The sequence below is a fragment of the Balaenoptera musculus genome, chromosome 8, assembly GCF_009873245.2.
Source record: "Balaenoptera musculus isolate JJ_BM4_2016_0621 chromosome 8, mBalMus1.pri.v3, whole genome shotgun sequence".
Classification (NCBI taxonomy): Eukaryota; Metazoa; Chordata; class Mammalia; order Artiodactyla; family Balaenopteridae; genus Balaenoptera; species Balaenoptera musculus.
The window spans coordinates 83950757-83968056 of NC_045792.1; the positions used below are offsets into that span (position 1 = coordinate 83950757).

At 37.2% G+C, this 17300-nt stretch overlaps 1 protein-coding gene across 1 annotated transcript in view; it reads right to left on the reverse strand.

Annotated features, from left to right (window-relative positions):
• The window catches only part of CSTF3 (cleavage stimulation factor subunit 3), a 68801-nt gene extending 59326 nt beyond the window's left edge, over nucleotides 1-9475 (reverse strand). Inside the window, exon 1 of the mRNA XM_036862260.1 lies at nucleotides 9254-9475. Within this exon, the coding sequence (XP_036718155.1) occupies nucleotides 9254-9280 (27 nt within the window). The 5' untranslated portion in view covers nucleotides 9281-9475. The remainder of the gene's footprint in view (nucleotides 1-9253) is intronic.
• Nucleotides 9476-17300: the final 7825 nt, after the last annotated feature.

Genomic DNA, 17300 nt, shown 5'->3' on the forward strand with positions numbered 1-17300 from the left:
ACTGATAACTCCATTTCATAATAAAAAATATAACTAAATTTTACACGAATCTGCCCAAAGTCCAGTTAGAATCCGGCAGAACTATGGCTCAGCTCTTCGCAGAACCTCTTATAACCCTAAATGTTTTCCTCTGGACAAGGATGTAGTTAAATGTTCATAAAACAATCTATTTAGATAATTCTCAATCAACTGAATTAATTAACAATAGAAGGTAACCAAAATGGGCAAGAGTATCCTCTGGTAGTTAAAGGCCACATTTAATTCTCACAATAAAAAGTTGTTCATCGGGCTTCCCTGGTGGCGCAGTGGTTGAGAGTCTGCCTGCTAATGCAGGGGACAGGGGTTCGAGCCCTGGTCTGGGAAGATCCCACATGCCGTGTAGCAACTGGGCCTGTGAGCCACAACTGCTGAGCCTGCGCGTCTGGAGCCTGTGCCCCGCAACGAGAGGGGCCGCGATAGTGAGAGGTCCGCGCACCGCGATGAAGAGTGGCCCCCGCTTGCCGCAACTAGAGAAAGCCCTCACACAGAAACGAAGACCCAACACAGCCAAAATAAATAAATAAATAATAAAAATAAGTAAATTAAAAAAAAAAAAAAAAGTCATTCATCATCACAGCTATGAACCAACTGGGTAACCAAGAGCATAACATTTTTGTTTTGTGGCCTGGTTACCACACTGCTGTAAAGCAAATGAAAACTGAACAGTTTTCTAGTATCCACAAGGAGACTAAGCCTCCATAAGGAATGGACTTGTAATATTATTTCCTGAATCTGTTGCCAGATCAGAGAAATAGGTCACTTTAAGAAAACTTGTGCCAAGTTTCCAGTGCCCATTTGTAATGGAATGAGGTCAGAACTCTCCTTAGTTATAGCAAAAGAAGAGCCGTCTCATGCTTACATGTCCCAGAAACATTACTATAAAGAAACTCTATCAAAATCCAGCTTTTGTCTTTGGAATATCTGTAATCCCATTATCATTCTTCAGGGGGATGATAATGGGGAGTAGGATGGGTCCCAAATCAAATGAGCGGAACAAAAGCTGGACTAGTTCAGTTCCCAAGGCATGCACGTTTAATGATACTAGTAGGACAGTGGGAACTTCTTTGATTTGCACAATTTTAAAAACCAGAAAAATAACACAACTGTAAGGAGTATACACATACACACCAACATATACTATTTCAAATGGGTACAAAAATCAGAAAAAATTGTGAAGTAGATGACGGACTTTTTTTTGGTGCAAGGCGAAAATGTTGCTGAGGAACTACCTCCAGTATCTGTTCTATGAACTGTTTTTCTAGTCGTAGTGTACTGCTAAAATATCAACTTTTCTATGTGAAGAATAACCCATGTACAACTGGCTTAAAGTATGGAGATAAGATACATTATACATGTTTGACCTTTTTTATTTTTAATTATGGCTTTATTGAGACATAATCACATTCCATAGAATCACCCATTTAAAGTGTAAAATTCAATGGCTTAAATTTAGTATATTCACCATCATAATAAATTTTAAAACATTTTTATCACCCTAAATAAAAACCAGTACCCATTAACAGGCAATCCCATTTCCCAATCCCCCTAGCCCTAGGCAACCACCAATCTACTTTGTTTCTATAGATGTGCAGGTATTTCATGTAAATGATATCATACAATGTGTTTTGTTTCTGACTTTCACTTTGCATGTTTGCAAGGTTCATGTTTTATCATGTATCAGTACTTTCCTTTCTATTGCTAAGTATTCCATTGCATGGATATCCCACATTTTATTTATTAATCAGTTGATGGACATTTGGATTATTTCCAGTTTTTGAGTGGAATTCGTTTTGTGTTTTCTTTTTACTTAGGTATATACCTAGAAGTGAAATTCCTAGGTCAAAAAGCAAACCTCTGCGTAACATTTTGAAGAACTGCCAGACTGTTTTCCAAAGCGACTGAACCATTTTACAGTCCCACCAGTGTGAGGGCTCCAATTTCTCTACATCTCCACCAACACTTGTTATTATCTATCTTTTTGATGATTATAACCATCCGAGCAGGTGAAGTGGTAACTCATTGTGGTTTTGATCTTTATTTCCCTGGTGGCTAATGAAGTTCAGCACTTTTCATGTTCTTATTGGCTTTTGTATATATTTAGAGAAGGGTCTTTTCAGATTGCTTGCCCATTTTTAATTCTTTTTTGTTATTGCATTGCAAGAGTCCTTTACATATTATAGATACTAGTCCTTTATTGGATATGTGATATACAAAAATTTTCTCCCATTCAGCTGGTTGTCTTTTTACTTTCTATATTTAACCTTTTGTTTTGTGAAGCTAACTCAGAAACAGAACTTATGACATTGTCTCACAGGCTCCCTGCACTATTTCAACAGTTCTCAAACTTCTTATAAAGAATCGCTTTGCACTCTTAAAAATGAGGAACCAGAGATTTTTTTTTAAATGTGGGGGTTAAATCAACATTATTATACTAAAAATTAAAACTGTAAAAATTTTAATGTGTTAATTCATTTTAAAATAAACTTCTGATTTTATTTTAAAATATTTTCCAAAATTAAAAAAAATTAGTGAAAAAAATGGCACTGTTTTACATTTTTCTGATCTCTTTAATGTCTGGCTGAATAGAAGACATCTGCTTCTGCTTTCAACCTATTGCAATATATTGTTTTTGATGAAGTATAAGACCACAAAACTACAATTATGTAGTTGGAAAAGGGAGCAACATTTTTAATAGCCTTTTCATATAACTGTGGATATGTCATGTAGCCTCTGGGAAACCGAGTTAAGCTGCAAACCACTTTCTTTCTATATGATAGCTTAATTTATATTAGGTGGTTGTTAATGGCGTGGGGTGTGGAGAAGTGACAGACACTATTATATTAATGATTAAATAATTTATAATCTAATTTAATTTCTTCTTTCCATTCCCACAAGTAAAACCTGGACAGGAAAAAAAATGTACTTCTCTTTCTCCAAACAGCTATTTTTGTGGTAAATGGGGGAGGGTGTTATGCTGGAGGTCATATGGAAATTAAGTTAAACTAGAGGTCAGTGAAAATTTAAACCAAGTGATAAACATCAAAAGTATGCAGGGAGGAATGTAGTAAGTTAAAGGATGTAAACCTATATTACCTTTTTGACCAAGATTTGTGCTGATTTTTGCAACAGAACAAGCAGAGAAGAGTCTCAAAACTAGTTTTGTAATGAGTACTTTCCACTATTAAGGATAATGAGTGACTAAATATAGTAGGGAGAGAAAAATCAGTAAAAATACTATCAAAGGCCTAACCATCCTCAAATAATCTGCAATGTTTTTCTCCATTTACTTTATCAATGTATTCAAAACCAACTTTGAAGGTCCAAGTATCTTCAATCCCTAACCTAAGTGATTTGCAAACTTTCATTTACATAAAAATCACATGTGATACTCATTTCCAATGAAGATTCTCAGCCTCACCTACAGAATCTGTTACATTGATAGTATGTCTGAAATTGAGGTATAGGCACCTATACTTTTATAAAGCACCTAAGTGAATATGATGCAATGGACCATGGACTCCATTCTGAGAAACACCACCTAATCCATCTGTTCTGTAAATATATTTTTTTCCAAATGTTGTGTTTCCTCAAAAATAAAGTGGAATCAGACCTAAGTCATTCCTTTTGTTGTTGTTATTAAAACATTAAGAAAACTGCAAATACATACATTTCAACTCTTAAGTCTGTCTTGGTAGCCTTTTTTCAAAATTAAAAGTAGACTAGGGTAGCACTCTGCAAGACTATCTGCAAGTAATAACTGAGCCGATTCATATGCCTAGAGAATTAAGCATTTTATGTGACAGATGACATTAATACTGGACGCCAGCTTAGTCCTATGTTCCTCTACCAGTGCAACAAAACTACTAGATGTTTTTTGTGAATGAATCTGAATGTATCCTATATATAATCCATTCAAACCCTCCAAAGACTAAAATCTACTAAACATGCAAACAATTCAAAAACTTAACAAAGAAAAAATAGGCTAATGGTTATTGGTCCAAATAATTATACTTATCATATTTGCTTATTAAATTTGTTTATTCATCCCCCAGGAAACAAACAGCTACAAACTATAAATAAAAATCTTAATATTTTAGAATTTGAAAAATGCAGCTTTAGACCAGGAGTAGCCAAAATATTAATTCACTTGATAAACTAAGTGAAACATTAGAAAACAACAATTAGGACACAGTTTTACCCTTCTGGTTTTATTCAATATTTACTGCTGATTATAACCTATCCATTAATCTAAAAATAGCTTAAACATTTGTTCAACTAAAATCTCTTTTAAAATCAATTCTCACACCATTACCAACTGTTCAGTAAAAACAAAAAAGACTCAAATTCACAACTGGGTCTTGTCTAAAGAGGAATAAAGATTTAGAGACAATGGCAGAAAAGCTTAAAACTATGAACTGTTTTTTGCAATCATCCACTGAATAGGTACAAACATCTGAATAGATTTTGCCATTCTGGAAGGTCTATCTAGGATGTAAATTTCTGTATTCCTAATGCTGAGGGAATGCAATCTCTTCTAACACAATCTCCTTCTGTTGTACTTCTCTGGAAAACCAATATTTCTGTAAACACAGATCAATCTCTCTTAGGAATAATTACTGCCAAACAGAGTATCCTATGTAGTCAGTTTCCGCAAGAAATATTAACAATAAGATCAAATCAAATTTGCCTGCCCCAAACTATTATACTAAGTATCTTAAAATAGGAGGGGGAAAAGTAGGAAAGGCTATTACAGAAAGATTTTGTTAACAACAGATAAGAATAATTGGATAAGAACACACTGTTTTTATAACATATATTCTTTATAACATATAGTCTTGGCCTTTCCCTCCCTCTTCTAACCTCCACACACATCCACTTGGGTTTAAAATTGGCACTATTTCCCTTTAACCCCTACTAAATATTAATGGTTACTCAACAAAATAAATCAGATTTCAACATTGAGTGTTTCGTCTTTCCTTCCTCATTAGTAAGTATATAATAGAACACATATTTTTCATATTTTCTATATCTTCCTAAACTTATTTTTCACCAAAAGCAAAACAATTATTTATGGCCCTAAATTCCCCTCTGTGTTAAGAACTATTGGCAATTAATTTGTGCTCCTTCAAGTCATGCCATTTTTCCGAAGTAAGGATCATTCTTTTTATACTTTAGGCCTTCCTAATTCTAGGATAGGCTATGAATTGTTTGAAAACTGAAATCTTATTCCTAAAACACAAAAGCATAAAAACAGAATTTTAGGGATTTAAAGGTTCATGGGAATTGACTTGGCCAAATACATTTCTTTGGCCAAATACATATAACAAAACTTTAGAAACCATTCACTCTTATGCCCCCAAATATTTTACTTTGTATTAATTATTAACAATAATTATAAGCACCTGTATTCCCAAAAGATACAATTCTTTAAAATTTTGTAACATAGCATATAGCCTGAATGCAAAAATTTATCCATTTATCTAGTGAACACCTTTAATTATCAAAACAAGTGTTTCTAGGTTTTTAAGGTGCAATGGTGAATAACTAAGGCAGCCTTTCAACTCAAAACCCAGTGGAGGAACTCTAACCAATAGCCTACTAAATGCTGTAGAGGTGGTGCACAAGGTAAAATGGAGTGAAGAATGAGATCAGAAGTTGAATCAAGCAGTAAAAAAAAATGTACACGATAAAAATATAGCCATAATTCCACACGGGAACCAGATGTGCTTTTGTTAGCAGGAAAACCTAACAAAACCTATATGCAGGTGGTTCTGTCACCATTAAACTGACAAAAACAGTAAACACGAAGCTCCAGAAGAATACCCACCAAAACTGCAAGGTAATTTAAATAGCCCTCTAAATGTAAAATAGAACTTCCTTACAAGAGTTAAAAAAAAAAAAAAAATCACAATAAACCTTAGCTGTGATTTTGCTTGTCTACAATCATTTCCCTCTTTCATACAGCATAAATCTACAGATTCAGTACGAAGAAAGGACCATCTATATTTTTGAATAACAAATTTAAGATATTATCAGGTTTACTGAACAAAATTTTTTTTTGAGTTTCAATGCTAACCAGCTAAAAGAAATCTGTAATTCATATCTCACAGGATTCTTTGTCTATCCCACCCTTACCATCTTTCCAAAGCAAATCCATGATTCAGAGTGGTTTTGATGTTTTTCTTATTATTCTTCAGTTTTGTTTAGTCTTTTTTTTCCTTGTCCATCATCTCATTTTTCCTCTAAATTTTCATTAACTGTTGTCTTACACATCAAGCAAGCTAGTTGATTCCTATTTTTGATCATGTCACTCTTTAAGGTATCATTTAATTACCATTTCAGTTAAAGTTGAATAATACAGTATCTGCGATTTGCTTCAAGGTAATAGAGGTGGGGAGAGTAAGTGAAAGTATGGAGAAAACAGTATCTGCGATTTGCTTCAAGGTAATAGAGGTGGGGAGAGTAAGTGAAAGTATGGAGAAAACATGTTTCGCTGTGAGTTGAAGCTCTATGATAGAAACATCATACATTATACTATTTTTTTCTTGCATGTTTGAAATGTATCTTTAAAGAGTTTAAAAGACTATATGAAGATAACTCTCTGTTGATCCTCAGATGCCAAAACATGTCTTACAGACTGATGGAAAAAATATATAGGAGGCACCATAAAGGCTAGGACAAGTTAAGCATTTAAAAAACAAAAAAAGAAAAGAAAAAGAAAAGGCTATTGCTGATTTTAACATAGTCAATACAGAGAAACCCCATGAATCCACAGCTATCCTCAATCTTTTAAAAGGAGGGGAAAAGAAAAAAGGAATTTCATCTTTGAGGAAAAAATGTGAGCCAGTAAGTAGAGACAGAATAGGATTTTTTAAAAAACCACCATTTGCCACTTTCAAGGAAACAACTGATTTATTTAGGGATTATCAATTGATGATAAATAACTAGATAAAAGGTTATTGAGAAACACAGTTATCAAGCCACAGATTACTAACTGCAAAGGGGAAAATAATCCTTTACAATGAAGAGATCCAGCAGTCATTACCCTAACCCTGACCAAGTGACCAAACTTAACCATTACTAACATTGGAACAACCTAGCATGAAGTGCCTTTTGATGTGATGTTATAACGTATTCTACACAAAAATATTGAACCTGAATATTATCGAAGCTCTGAGTTTAGACATAACCATAATTTTCAGGAAATACAGAAGATGAGGGGACAAGTTAAATGATACCACACACACACAAAACAAATAAGCCCAGACATAAAATGAGAAGTTCTGCAAGAGAACTGTTCTGGATTCTTCAAATATACAATAAATATCCTAGGGGAGAAAAAAACACAGGGACGATTCAAGAGACATAACCAAATGATGCAAATAACCTAGATTAGATTCTGATTTTTTTTTTGAATTTTATTTTATTTATTTTTTTACACAGCAGGTTCTTATTAGTTATCCATTTTATACATATTAGTGTAGATTCTGATTTTTAAAATAACAAAACCCTATGAATCACATTCTTGGGACTGATTTTTAGAAATGATATGGTATTGCTATTAATTTTCTTAGGTGGGAAATGGTATAATGGTTATATAACAGCATTAATGCTTTATACTGTATAAGAGAATGCTGAAATAAGGGGGGCTGAATATGTGTCACTTACTTTCAAATAAATATGTACAAGGAGATAAAGCAAATATGGCAAAACACTCAACAACTGTCGATTCTACATGAAGAACTGTACTGCAGTTGTTCACTGCACTTTTCCTTATGTCCTAAAGTTTACACATAAAACTTCTGGGTGAAATTTTTTTCTTTAAATTTTTACCACCTTCTCTCCAACTTAAAACACCACAGTTGTGAAATGAAAGGTCATGGCAACATTTCAGTGTCTTTACACTTTCAGATAAATTTAAAAATTAACAATGAATTCGGGAAGCTCTCAATGAAAACCTCAGTACATTACTCCTCCTCTACTTTCAGGTGACAAAACATGAGCCCAGAAAAAGGGTAGGTATACATAAACAGACTTGACATAACGATTTTAAGACTTGGCATTCTTGGGCATTCCAACAGCATGTAAAATGTAAATACTGTGAAAATTTCAGGACTGAAATCAGTCGACGAGCAAACACAAAATTCAGTTTAGCCAAACTTTCCCGACACAATAAAATTTACAGTCACCCTATTCAATAGGAACACTCCAATTCTGCCTCATCTCTGTCAACCTCCAAGAACAGCCCCCACGTTAAAAGCTGGGGACCTCAAAAACGAAAACCTAAGTGTATTTCGTTGCTATGGCAATGGGAAATTTCAGGAAACTGAGACTGCAGTCTAGCTAGCCTCCATTTTAAAAACTATTTACCTAAACATATCGGACTTGAACCGAAAAATAAATTGACAGCTTTCATAAAACACCAGTTTCCTCTTTCAAAGGTAAATACTATCCTACAAAATTCTGAATAAAGAGCAAAAGAAACAAATCATTTAACTAAAAATCTTAATTTTAAAATACTTAAATGTCACATATCCAGTACTAAAAAACAGATGCTTTTACTTACAGTGGCCCAAACAGACTTCTCATTTCCGATTTATCAAATTCTACAATTATTTGTGTCGTTGGAAAAATGAAAATGAAATGTTGATAGAAGAAAGGGACGGAGCAGGAGAAAGCCACAAAATTCCCAAATCTTAGCATAACGATGCTCTTACTCCTAAACTGCTTCCTTCTTCATTCGCTCATGCAAGAGTCTAATTCTCCAGATTAGTTTCATCTTAAATTACTTCTCAAACCTTTTTCTGGTTGCAGTATATATCGGAAAGGCGGCGGAGGGAAGGAACACTGTCAAGTTTTTCGAAAACAGCGAGTACACGTTAAAATAATCAATTCCTAACCCCTTAACACCAAAATGGTATTAAAGGAAAGACTCTCACCGGAGAAGTCCCATGAATCTAAATAGGACGAAGTAGCTTCCCGGCTATTGTCTAAATCAAATATTTGTTCATCTTAACGCCTAAGACAGAGAAGCCAAAAAAGTTTTAAATCTCAGTCAGATCTTGCTCCCCATTCCCACCGTACTTCTGTACCCTGTCTTTCGGGTTCATTAGACCCTTGATTCCTACTCAAGCGAACATGGCTGGAGAACTCGGACGAACAGAGACGGGGAGAGAAGAGGTCGCCACGAGGCCCCACCACTCTCCTTCCTCACCTGCTCCGTGGCTCCGTCTCCTGACATGGCCTCAGACGACTAGAACGTGCGAACTGGCCCGCGATGCCAAGCTAGAAAAGAAAAATTAAACTAAAAGCCACCCCCAGACAACTAAAATTGCCCCCTGCCCTGCGGAGCCAGACCGCCAACAAGAACCGCCACCGCCCACTCAGATATGAATTAAAATGGCTGCGCCCGGGCCGGCCAAGGAGGGGGTGTGGCTTCTGCATTAACTTCCGGGGCAGTGGGCGGAGTTAAGAGCGCAAAATCATCGATTACTGAACCGCGCAGAAGCAGGAAGATCCCAGGGGCGGGCCCAAGGTAAGCGCGGGACGTCACGGCCTGGGAGTAGAGAGGCTGTTGCTGAGCGAGCTGCAACCGGCTGGGAGGCGGGAAACTGTTTTGCACTGGGGCTCGCGCGCCTTTTGGAATTTAATTATCAAGCTGTGGAGCGCACCTCTTCACTGTTGAAGCCTGCAAATCGTTTCAGTTCAGGCAAGCTGGCCATATTTTGGAGCAATGCTAAGTGTTAAATGCTTCCTATATTTTGGAGATAAGGAATCTATGAAGTTTTCTATGGTCTCACCTAATGCTCTTCACGCTTTTGCGGTATTAAAGGGACAGATCAAGCCCATGTTAATTTATACCGTCACCGTTTACTCATGTGTCTAAGGTTTGAAGTCAGTAAGGCCCAGCTTTTAAGCTCAGCATCCCACCATGGTTCTTGATAATAGCGCTCCGGCTCTGGAGCCAGCCTGCATTCATTTGAATCCTGGCTTCATCTCTCGCTAGATGGGTAACCGTGGGTAGTTAAACATCTCTGTGCCTCAGTTTCCTTGCCTATAATTACGAGTAACAATAATACCTGCTTTTTTTTTTTTTTTTTTACCGCTTCACGAGGCTTGCAGGATCTGAGGTCCCCCATCAGGGATGGAACCTGCGCCCTCAGCAGTGTAAGTGTGGAGTCCTAACCACGGGACCGCCAGGGAATTCCCAGTACCTGCAATTTAAATAAGTTATACATGAAAAAGTGCTTGGAACTGTACTTGGCGAAGTCCAAGATTAAGTGAGAGCAGGTCTTCTCAAACTCTTTTACGTGCAAGGATCATCATAAGACTTATAACACCCTCTCGTCTACAGTGGCCTATGGTCCAACGTAAACTATTCAGCCTTTCCCATACACTCCTTATTCTTTTCAGTCTCCCATGCCTCTGCTCATATTTCCACCTCTGTCCTTTCCAGCCTGAAGTCTTTTTTTTTTTTTAACATCTTTATTGGAGTATAATTGCTTTACAATGGTGTGTTAGTTTCTGCTGTATAACAAAGTGAATCAGCTATACATAAACATATATCCCCCATATCTCCTCCCTCTTGGGTGTCCTTCCCACCCCTCCTATCCCACCCCTCTAGGTGGTCACAAAGCACTGAGCTTATCTCCCTGTGCTATGTGGCTCCTTCCCACTAGCTATCTATTTTACATTTCACAGCCTGAATTCTTACACTTCCAAGAAATCAGACACATGAGCAAAGGGTGTATATTACAGATGTTTATCGCACCATCCAACAATAGAGGACTAGTTAAACACTGTAATCCCTCCCTCTCTTATCCTCTGTAGCTCCCTTATCCTACATTCCAAGACCCCCAGTGGATGCCTGAAACAGGGGATAGTACCAAACCCTATATATACTATTTTTTCCTGTACATACCTATGTTATCATAGTTCAATTTATAAATTATGAACGATAGAAGATTAACAACAATAATAAAATAGAACAATTATAACAACTGTGGTAAAAGTTACGTGAATTTTGCTCATTTGTGCACGTGCGCTTTATCTCTCTCAAAATATCTAATTGTACAAAGTTAATGCCTTTTCCACCTTAACTAAGCACTTACCACGTACTGTGGCCATAACCTTTGTAATTTGAGGTGCAACAGCAAAAGTAGCATGAATTTATTTTTCCTTCTTCACAATTTCACAGGTACAGGATCTGTTCTTACCATGGATCTTAGCAACCTCAGCACATGATTTTTTTCCTTTCCTTAATAAGGCAAGAACTTTCACATTTTTACTTAAAGAAAGCACTTTACAACTTCTCTTTGGCATATCCAAATTGCCAGCCTCACTACTGTGGCATTTTGGGGCCATTTCTAAGTAAAATAAGGGTTAACTGAACACAAGCACTGAGATACCTCCACAGTCAAGCTGATAACCAAGACGGCTAAGTGGCAACAGATTTCATCACACTACTCAGAATGATACACAACTTAAAATTTAAGAATTGTTTATTTCTGGTATTTTCCATTTAATATTTTCAGACCAAGATTGATCGCAGGTAACTGAAACTGGATGGTGGGGAGCCGGGGGGCGGGGTTGGTGGTGGAGGGCAGCGGAGACTACTATACATCATAATTTTTCTCTTTTTTTTTTTTTTTTCTCTTTTTATCTGTTTTCTAAGTTTGTCTTAAATGAACTAGTGTAAGAACATCAGTCTTTAAGAATAGTATTCACATTCTATTCTTCAAAGTTTGACTCAAATGCCAATATTTTTAATGAAAAACTTTAAAGAGATAAAAGTTCAAAGAACAATACAACGAATACCTGTATACCCATCATCTTGATCCAATGGCTAACATTTTGGCATGTTTGCTTTATATGTATGTATTTACATATATAGTTTGGTTTTTTGCAAAATAATTTTCAAGTAAATCACAGACATCGTGACACTTCATCTCAAAATAAATCAGCTTGTGTTTTCTGAGAATATCTCAGAAATTTCCTTTATACCTGCAATACATATCACACGTAAGAAAATTAACAATTATTTCCTTGTATAATTTACTATTCAGTCCATGTTCAAATTTGCCCAAGTATCCCAAAAATGTCTTTATAGGAGGTTTTTACAAATCAGGATCCAATCAAATTTCAAGCATTGCATTTAGTTGTTATATCTCTAGTTATTTATCGCCCATCTTTTTATTTTTTATGAATTTTTAAAAAATATATTTATTTTATTTTTGGCTGCGTTGGGTCTTCATAGCTGCACGAGGGCTTTATCTAGCTGTGGTGAGCAGGGGCTACTTCGTTGCGGTGCGCGGGCTTCTCATTGCGGTGGCTTCGCTTGTTGCGGAGCACGGGCTCTAGGCACAGGGGCTTCAGTAGTTGTGGCGCACGGGCTTAGTTGCTCCGCGGCATGTGGGATCTTCCCGGACCAGGGCTCGAACCCGTGTCCCCTGCATTTTCAGGCGGATCCTTAACCACTGCGCCACCAGGGAAGCCCTATTTTTTATGAATTTTTTAAGAGAGTTCGCCAGTTGTCCCTAGGAATAGTCCATATTCTGGATATATCTGATTGTTTTCTTGTCGTATTATTTAACATGTTCCTCTTTCCCATGTTTCCTATAAACTAAAATGTATGCTAAAAGAGTGATTAGATTCGGGTTACACATTTTGACAAGAATATGCCATAATATAGATATGTTTTTCGTTTTGTATTACACCAGGAGATACATCAAACTACTAGTTTGATTTTAAGTTTGATCACTTGTTTAAGGTGGTGACTATCACATCTCTTTTTTAGGTATATTTCATCCTTAGTAGTTAAGTAGTTGCAGAGTAGGGCTTTGGTACCGTGCCAATTTCCTGTTCCCCAACAAATTTTCACCACAGTTTGGTCATTTACTGATAAATCTTTCCTGAACTAATAATGAAATATCTGGTGATTAAATAATTCTCTAATTCCTACATTAATAGAAATTTCTTCTGTGAAAAAGAACTCTTCCTCATTAACCTTAAAAAAACAGGATAAATGCTTACTTTTTTCCCTATAATGACCAGTTTTCAAAGTAAAGGGTTTGATTTAATATCTACTTCAAGTAGTGGAAAATGATTTTTTTTTTTTTGGCCTTTTCGCTTTTCGTGTGGATTCACGAGTTTTTTAAAATTTAAGTTGTTTCGGTCGATTGCAATCATTATTCTTTTTCAGCCAGTACAGGTCCCTTCCCTGGGTGACTGGATACTATGTCTTTCTGACATGGTAACGATAGTCTTGGACAACTTTCTGGCCTACTGGCACAAGATGTCCCAGGATCACTTACGTACCTTCCCTATCACAGACTTGGACTCCGTCATTGCTCCAAGGTTACTCTGGTTCCTTCAATTTGGGAATAGAAATTAGAACTAAGATGCCGGCAATAGATGTTCTCTCTGCTACTGGGTGTCATTGCTTCTAGGCCTTTTCAGTGTTCAGCAATAGGAAATGTATTTTTCTAATTTTGAGTTCATACATGGATTTCCCAATTCAAATTAAACATGACCGGTTTTTTTCTTTATTGATTTTACATTTGTCTCTCTTTTCTCTTACACTGAAAATCTTGGTTCCTACAAAATATATTTAAAATTTCTAAATTAAAAATACCAGTACTAAAATATCAAAAACAATACATTTGCTGAGTGAGGTTTAAGATTTCTTTAAAGTTCTTTTTGTCCTTAGATTATGTCACATTAAGGATGGTCAGTCAGAAAGCCTTGTGCAAAAGTTATTTGAAATAATTCTTATCTCTCTGAGTTTATGTGAGCAATTCAATATATAGTTAGGTTCAATTGTTTGCATTTGTTTTCAATTTTAATGTTTGTTTTTCTAAGATGTAATTTTATTTGAAAATATAAAAACCCTATTACATGGCTCAAGAATCAAAACTTCTATGGAGTTATAATCAGAGAAGTTTCACCTCAATCTCTACCCCCTCCACCCACCTAATTCCATTCCAGTATTTTATAGATAAACATTTTTATTGGTTTTCAGTTTAATCTTTCTAGTATTTCTTTTTGCCTAAATTCACAATGCATGCATTTCACCTTACTTCTTACACAAAGGGCACACTATTCTACACTTGCTTTTTTCACTTAGTACGTTGTAGAGGTCACTCCCTACCATTAAAGTAGGGAGAAAATGATGAAAATAGAGATTTTCATCATTCTTTTTTTAACATTTGCATAGTACTCCACGGTGTGGATGTACCATGAGTTTACCCAACCCTATTGATGGATATCTGTGTTGTTTCCTATCTTTGACTATACAAATGCTTCAGCAAATAATCTTGTGCATATGTTGTTTTATATTTATGTATAGGTATCTTAAGGGTACATTTGTAAAAGTGGGATTGCTGAATCAAAGAGTAAATAGACCTGAAATTTTATTAGATCTTCCCTTCCATGGGAATTGTGCCACTTTGCACTCCTAAAATCAGTGTACTTATTTTTCCCACAGCTCCTTCAACAAGTGGTATCTCAGTATAGTTTTATTCATATTCCTATTAATTACAAGTGAGGCTATGATCTTTTCATATGTATAAGGATCATTTTCTTTTACTCTGAACTGTCTATTCATGTCTTTTGCCCATTTTTCTATTGTATTTTTGGTCTTCATTGTCTTGATTTTTAAGAATCCTCTCATATTATAGAGATTAACTCTTTGAGTGTTATATAGGTTGCAAATATTTCATCCCCATTTCTCATTTATCTTTTTAAAAAATTTTTTTTATTTTTGGCTGCGTTGGGTCTTCGTTGCTGCACTCGGGCTTTCTCTAGCAGTGGTGAGGGGGGGCTACTCTTTGTTGCGATGCACAGGCTTCTCATTGTGGTGGCTTCTCTGGTTGCAGAGCATGGCTCTAGGCGCCTGGGCTCAGTAGCTGTGGCTCGTGGGCTCTAGAGCGCACGCTAAGTAGTTGTGGTGCACGGGCTTAGTTGCTCTGTGGCATGTGGGATCTTCCCAGACCAGGGATCAAACCCGTGTCCCCTGCATTGGCAGGCGGATTCTTAACCACTGTGCCACCAGGGAAGTCCCCTCATTTATCTTTTAATTGTGCTTATGGGTTTTTTTGGGGGGTGGGGGGTGACAGGAAGTTTGTTTCTTTTTTTGTCATGTAAAATAATTTTTTTGAATTGTTATGTAGTAGAATTTATCAATCTTCTATTGCTCTGGATTTTGAGGCCAAGATAGGTAGCCAAAGGCATATTTCTTCCAGACACTTCATTTTTAATTTATTGAGATATAATGGACATATAACATTGTATTAGTTTTAGGTGTACAACATTGTGATTTGATATATATGTATATATTGTGAAATGATCACCACAGTAAGTCTAGGTAACTTCCATCACCACATGCGGTTACAATTTTTTTTTTCTTGTGGTAAGAACTTTTAAAATCTGCTCTCTTAGCAACTTTCAAATACAGTATTGTTAACTATAGTCATCATGCTGTACATTACATCCCCAGGACTTATTTGTCTTATAAGTGGGAGTTTGTGCCAAGAGAAATGTTTGTTTTTAAAGTGGGAGAGGCCTTCCCTGGTGGTGCAGTGGTTAAGAATCCGCCTGCCAATGCAGGGGACACGGGTTTGATCCCTGGGCCAGGAAGATCCCACATGCCGCGGAGCAACTAAGCCTGTGTGCCACAAGTACTGAGCCTGCATTCTAGAGCCCACGTGCCACAACTACTGAAGCCTGTGTGCCTAGAGCCTGTGCACCACAACGAAGAGTAGCCCTCGCTCACTGCAACTGGAGAAAGCCTGAGCGCAGTAACGAAGACCCAACGCAGCCAAAAATAAACAAAATAAAAAGAAATAAATTTATTTTTAAAAAAAGTGGGAGATGGGGCTTCCCTGGTGGCGCGGTGGTTGAGAATCCGCCTGCCAATGCAGGGGACACGGGTTCGAGCCCTGGCCTGGGAGGATCCCACATGCCACGGAGCGACTAGGCCCGTGAGCCACAACTACTGAGCCTGCGCGTCTGGAGCCTGTGCTCCGCAACAAGAGAGGCCGCAACAGTGAGAGGCCCGCGCACCGCGATGAAGAGTGGCCCCCGCTTGCCGCAACTAGAGAGAGCCCTCGCACAGAAACGAAGACCTAATACAGCCATAAATAAATTAAAAATAAATAAATACATAAAGTGAATGTTTAAAAAAAAAAAATCAATTACTTTAAAAAAAAAAAAAAAAAAAAAAAGTGGGAGAGAGGGACTTCCCTGGTGGCACAGTGGTTAAGAATCCGTCTGCCAATGCAGGGGGCCTGGGTTCGATCCCTGGTCAGGAAACCAGATCCCACACGCATGCCACAACTAAGGAGCCCGCGTGCCACAACTAAGACCCAGGGCGACCAAATAAATAAATATTAAAAAAAAATAAAGTGGGAGAGAGAACAGCAAAATTATATATTGGCAGGAATGATGCAGTATCAAATAAAACATTAAGAGGTAAAACAGAGAGTTGCTGGAGTAAGATAGGCAGAAGGATTCTGAATGTCACACACAAATTGAGGAGGAATTGGCTGGAGATAGAAGCCTGAACAATTCAACAGACAGACGAGTACATGAGTAAAGATGCTGGAACATGGTTAGGTGTGTTGTTGAGTCTTTGGACGTTCCCTTGTGATTACTTCCATTTTCTTGTGAAGTAGGAAGCAAGATCACGAGTTGAAAATAAGTTTTGAGGGTGAGGATTTGGGGGCTTGAGGAGGGAAGAGAAGGTATGAGAAGATAACATGGGAGGACTTCCCTGGTGGTCCAGTGGTAAAGAATCCACCTTCCAATGCAGGGGATGTGGGTTCCATCCCTGGTCGGGGAACTAAGATCCCACATGCCATGGGGCAACTAAGTGCTGCAACTAAGGCCCGATGCAGCAAAAAAAAAAAAAAATTAAGGTAATATGGGAGGGGTTGAGGGTGAGTTGACTAGGGAAACATAGTAGGATTGAGGGGCAAACCATAGAGTCCAGTTGAGGTTTCTGGTCATGGAATTAAAATGGACCAGTCAGCTTGGTTTTATGTTTTGCTTCAGCCTAAGTTCAGCTGCACAATTTCATATGTGGATTGGCAGGGGGTGGGGCTGGGGGGGAGTAGAGGGGGCTAGGGGGTGTTGCATTTAACCAGAGGTGTGGTTTTGTCAAATGAGCGTGAGCAACCAAATGGGAGAAACATTGAAGTTTCATGCAAAGGAGTGTTTGCAATGATTGACCATGGAGATTAAGCTGTGTAAGGAGGAGAAAT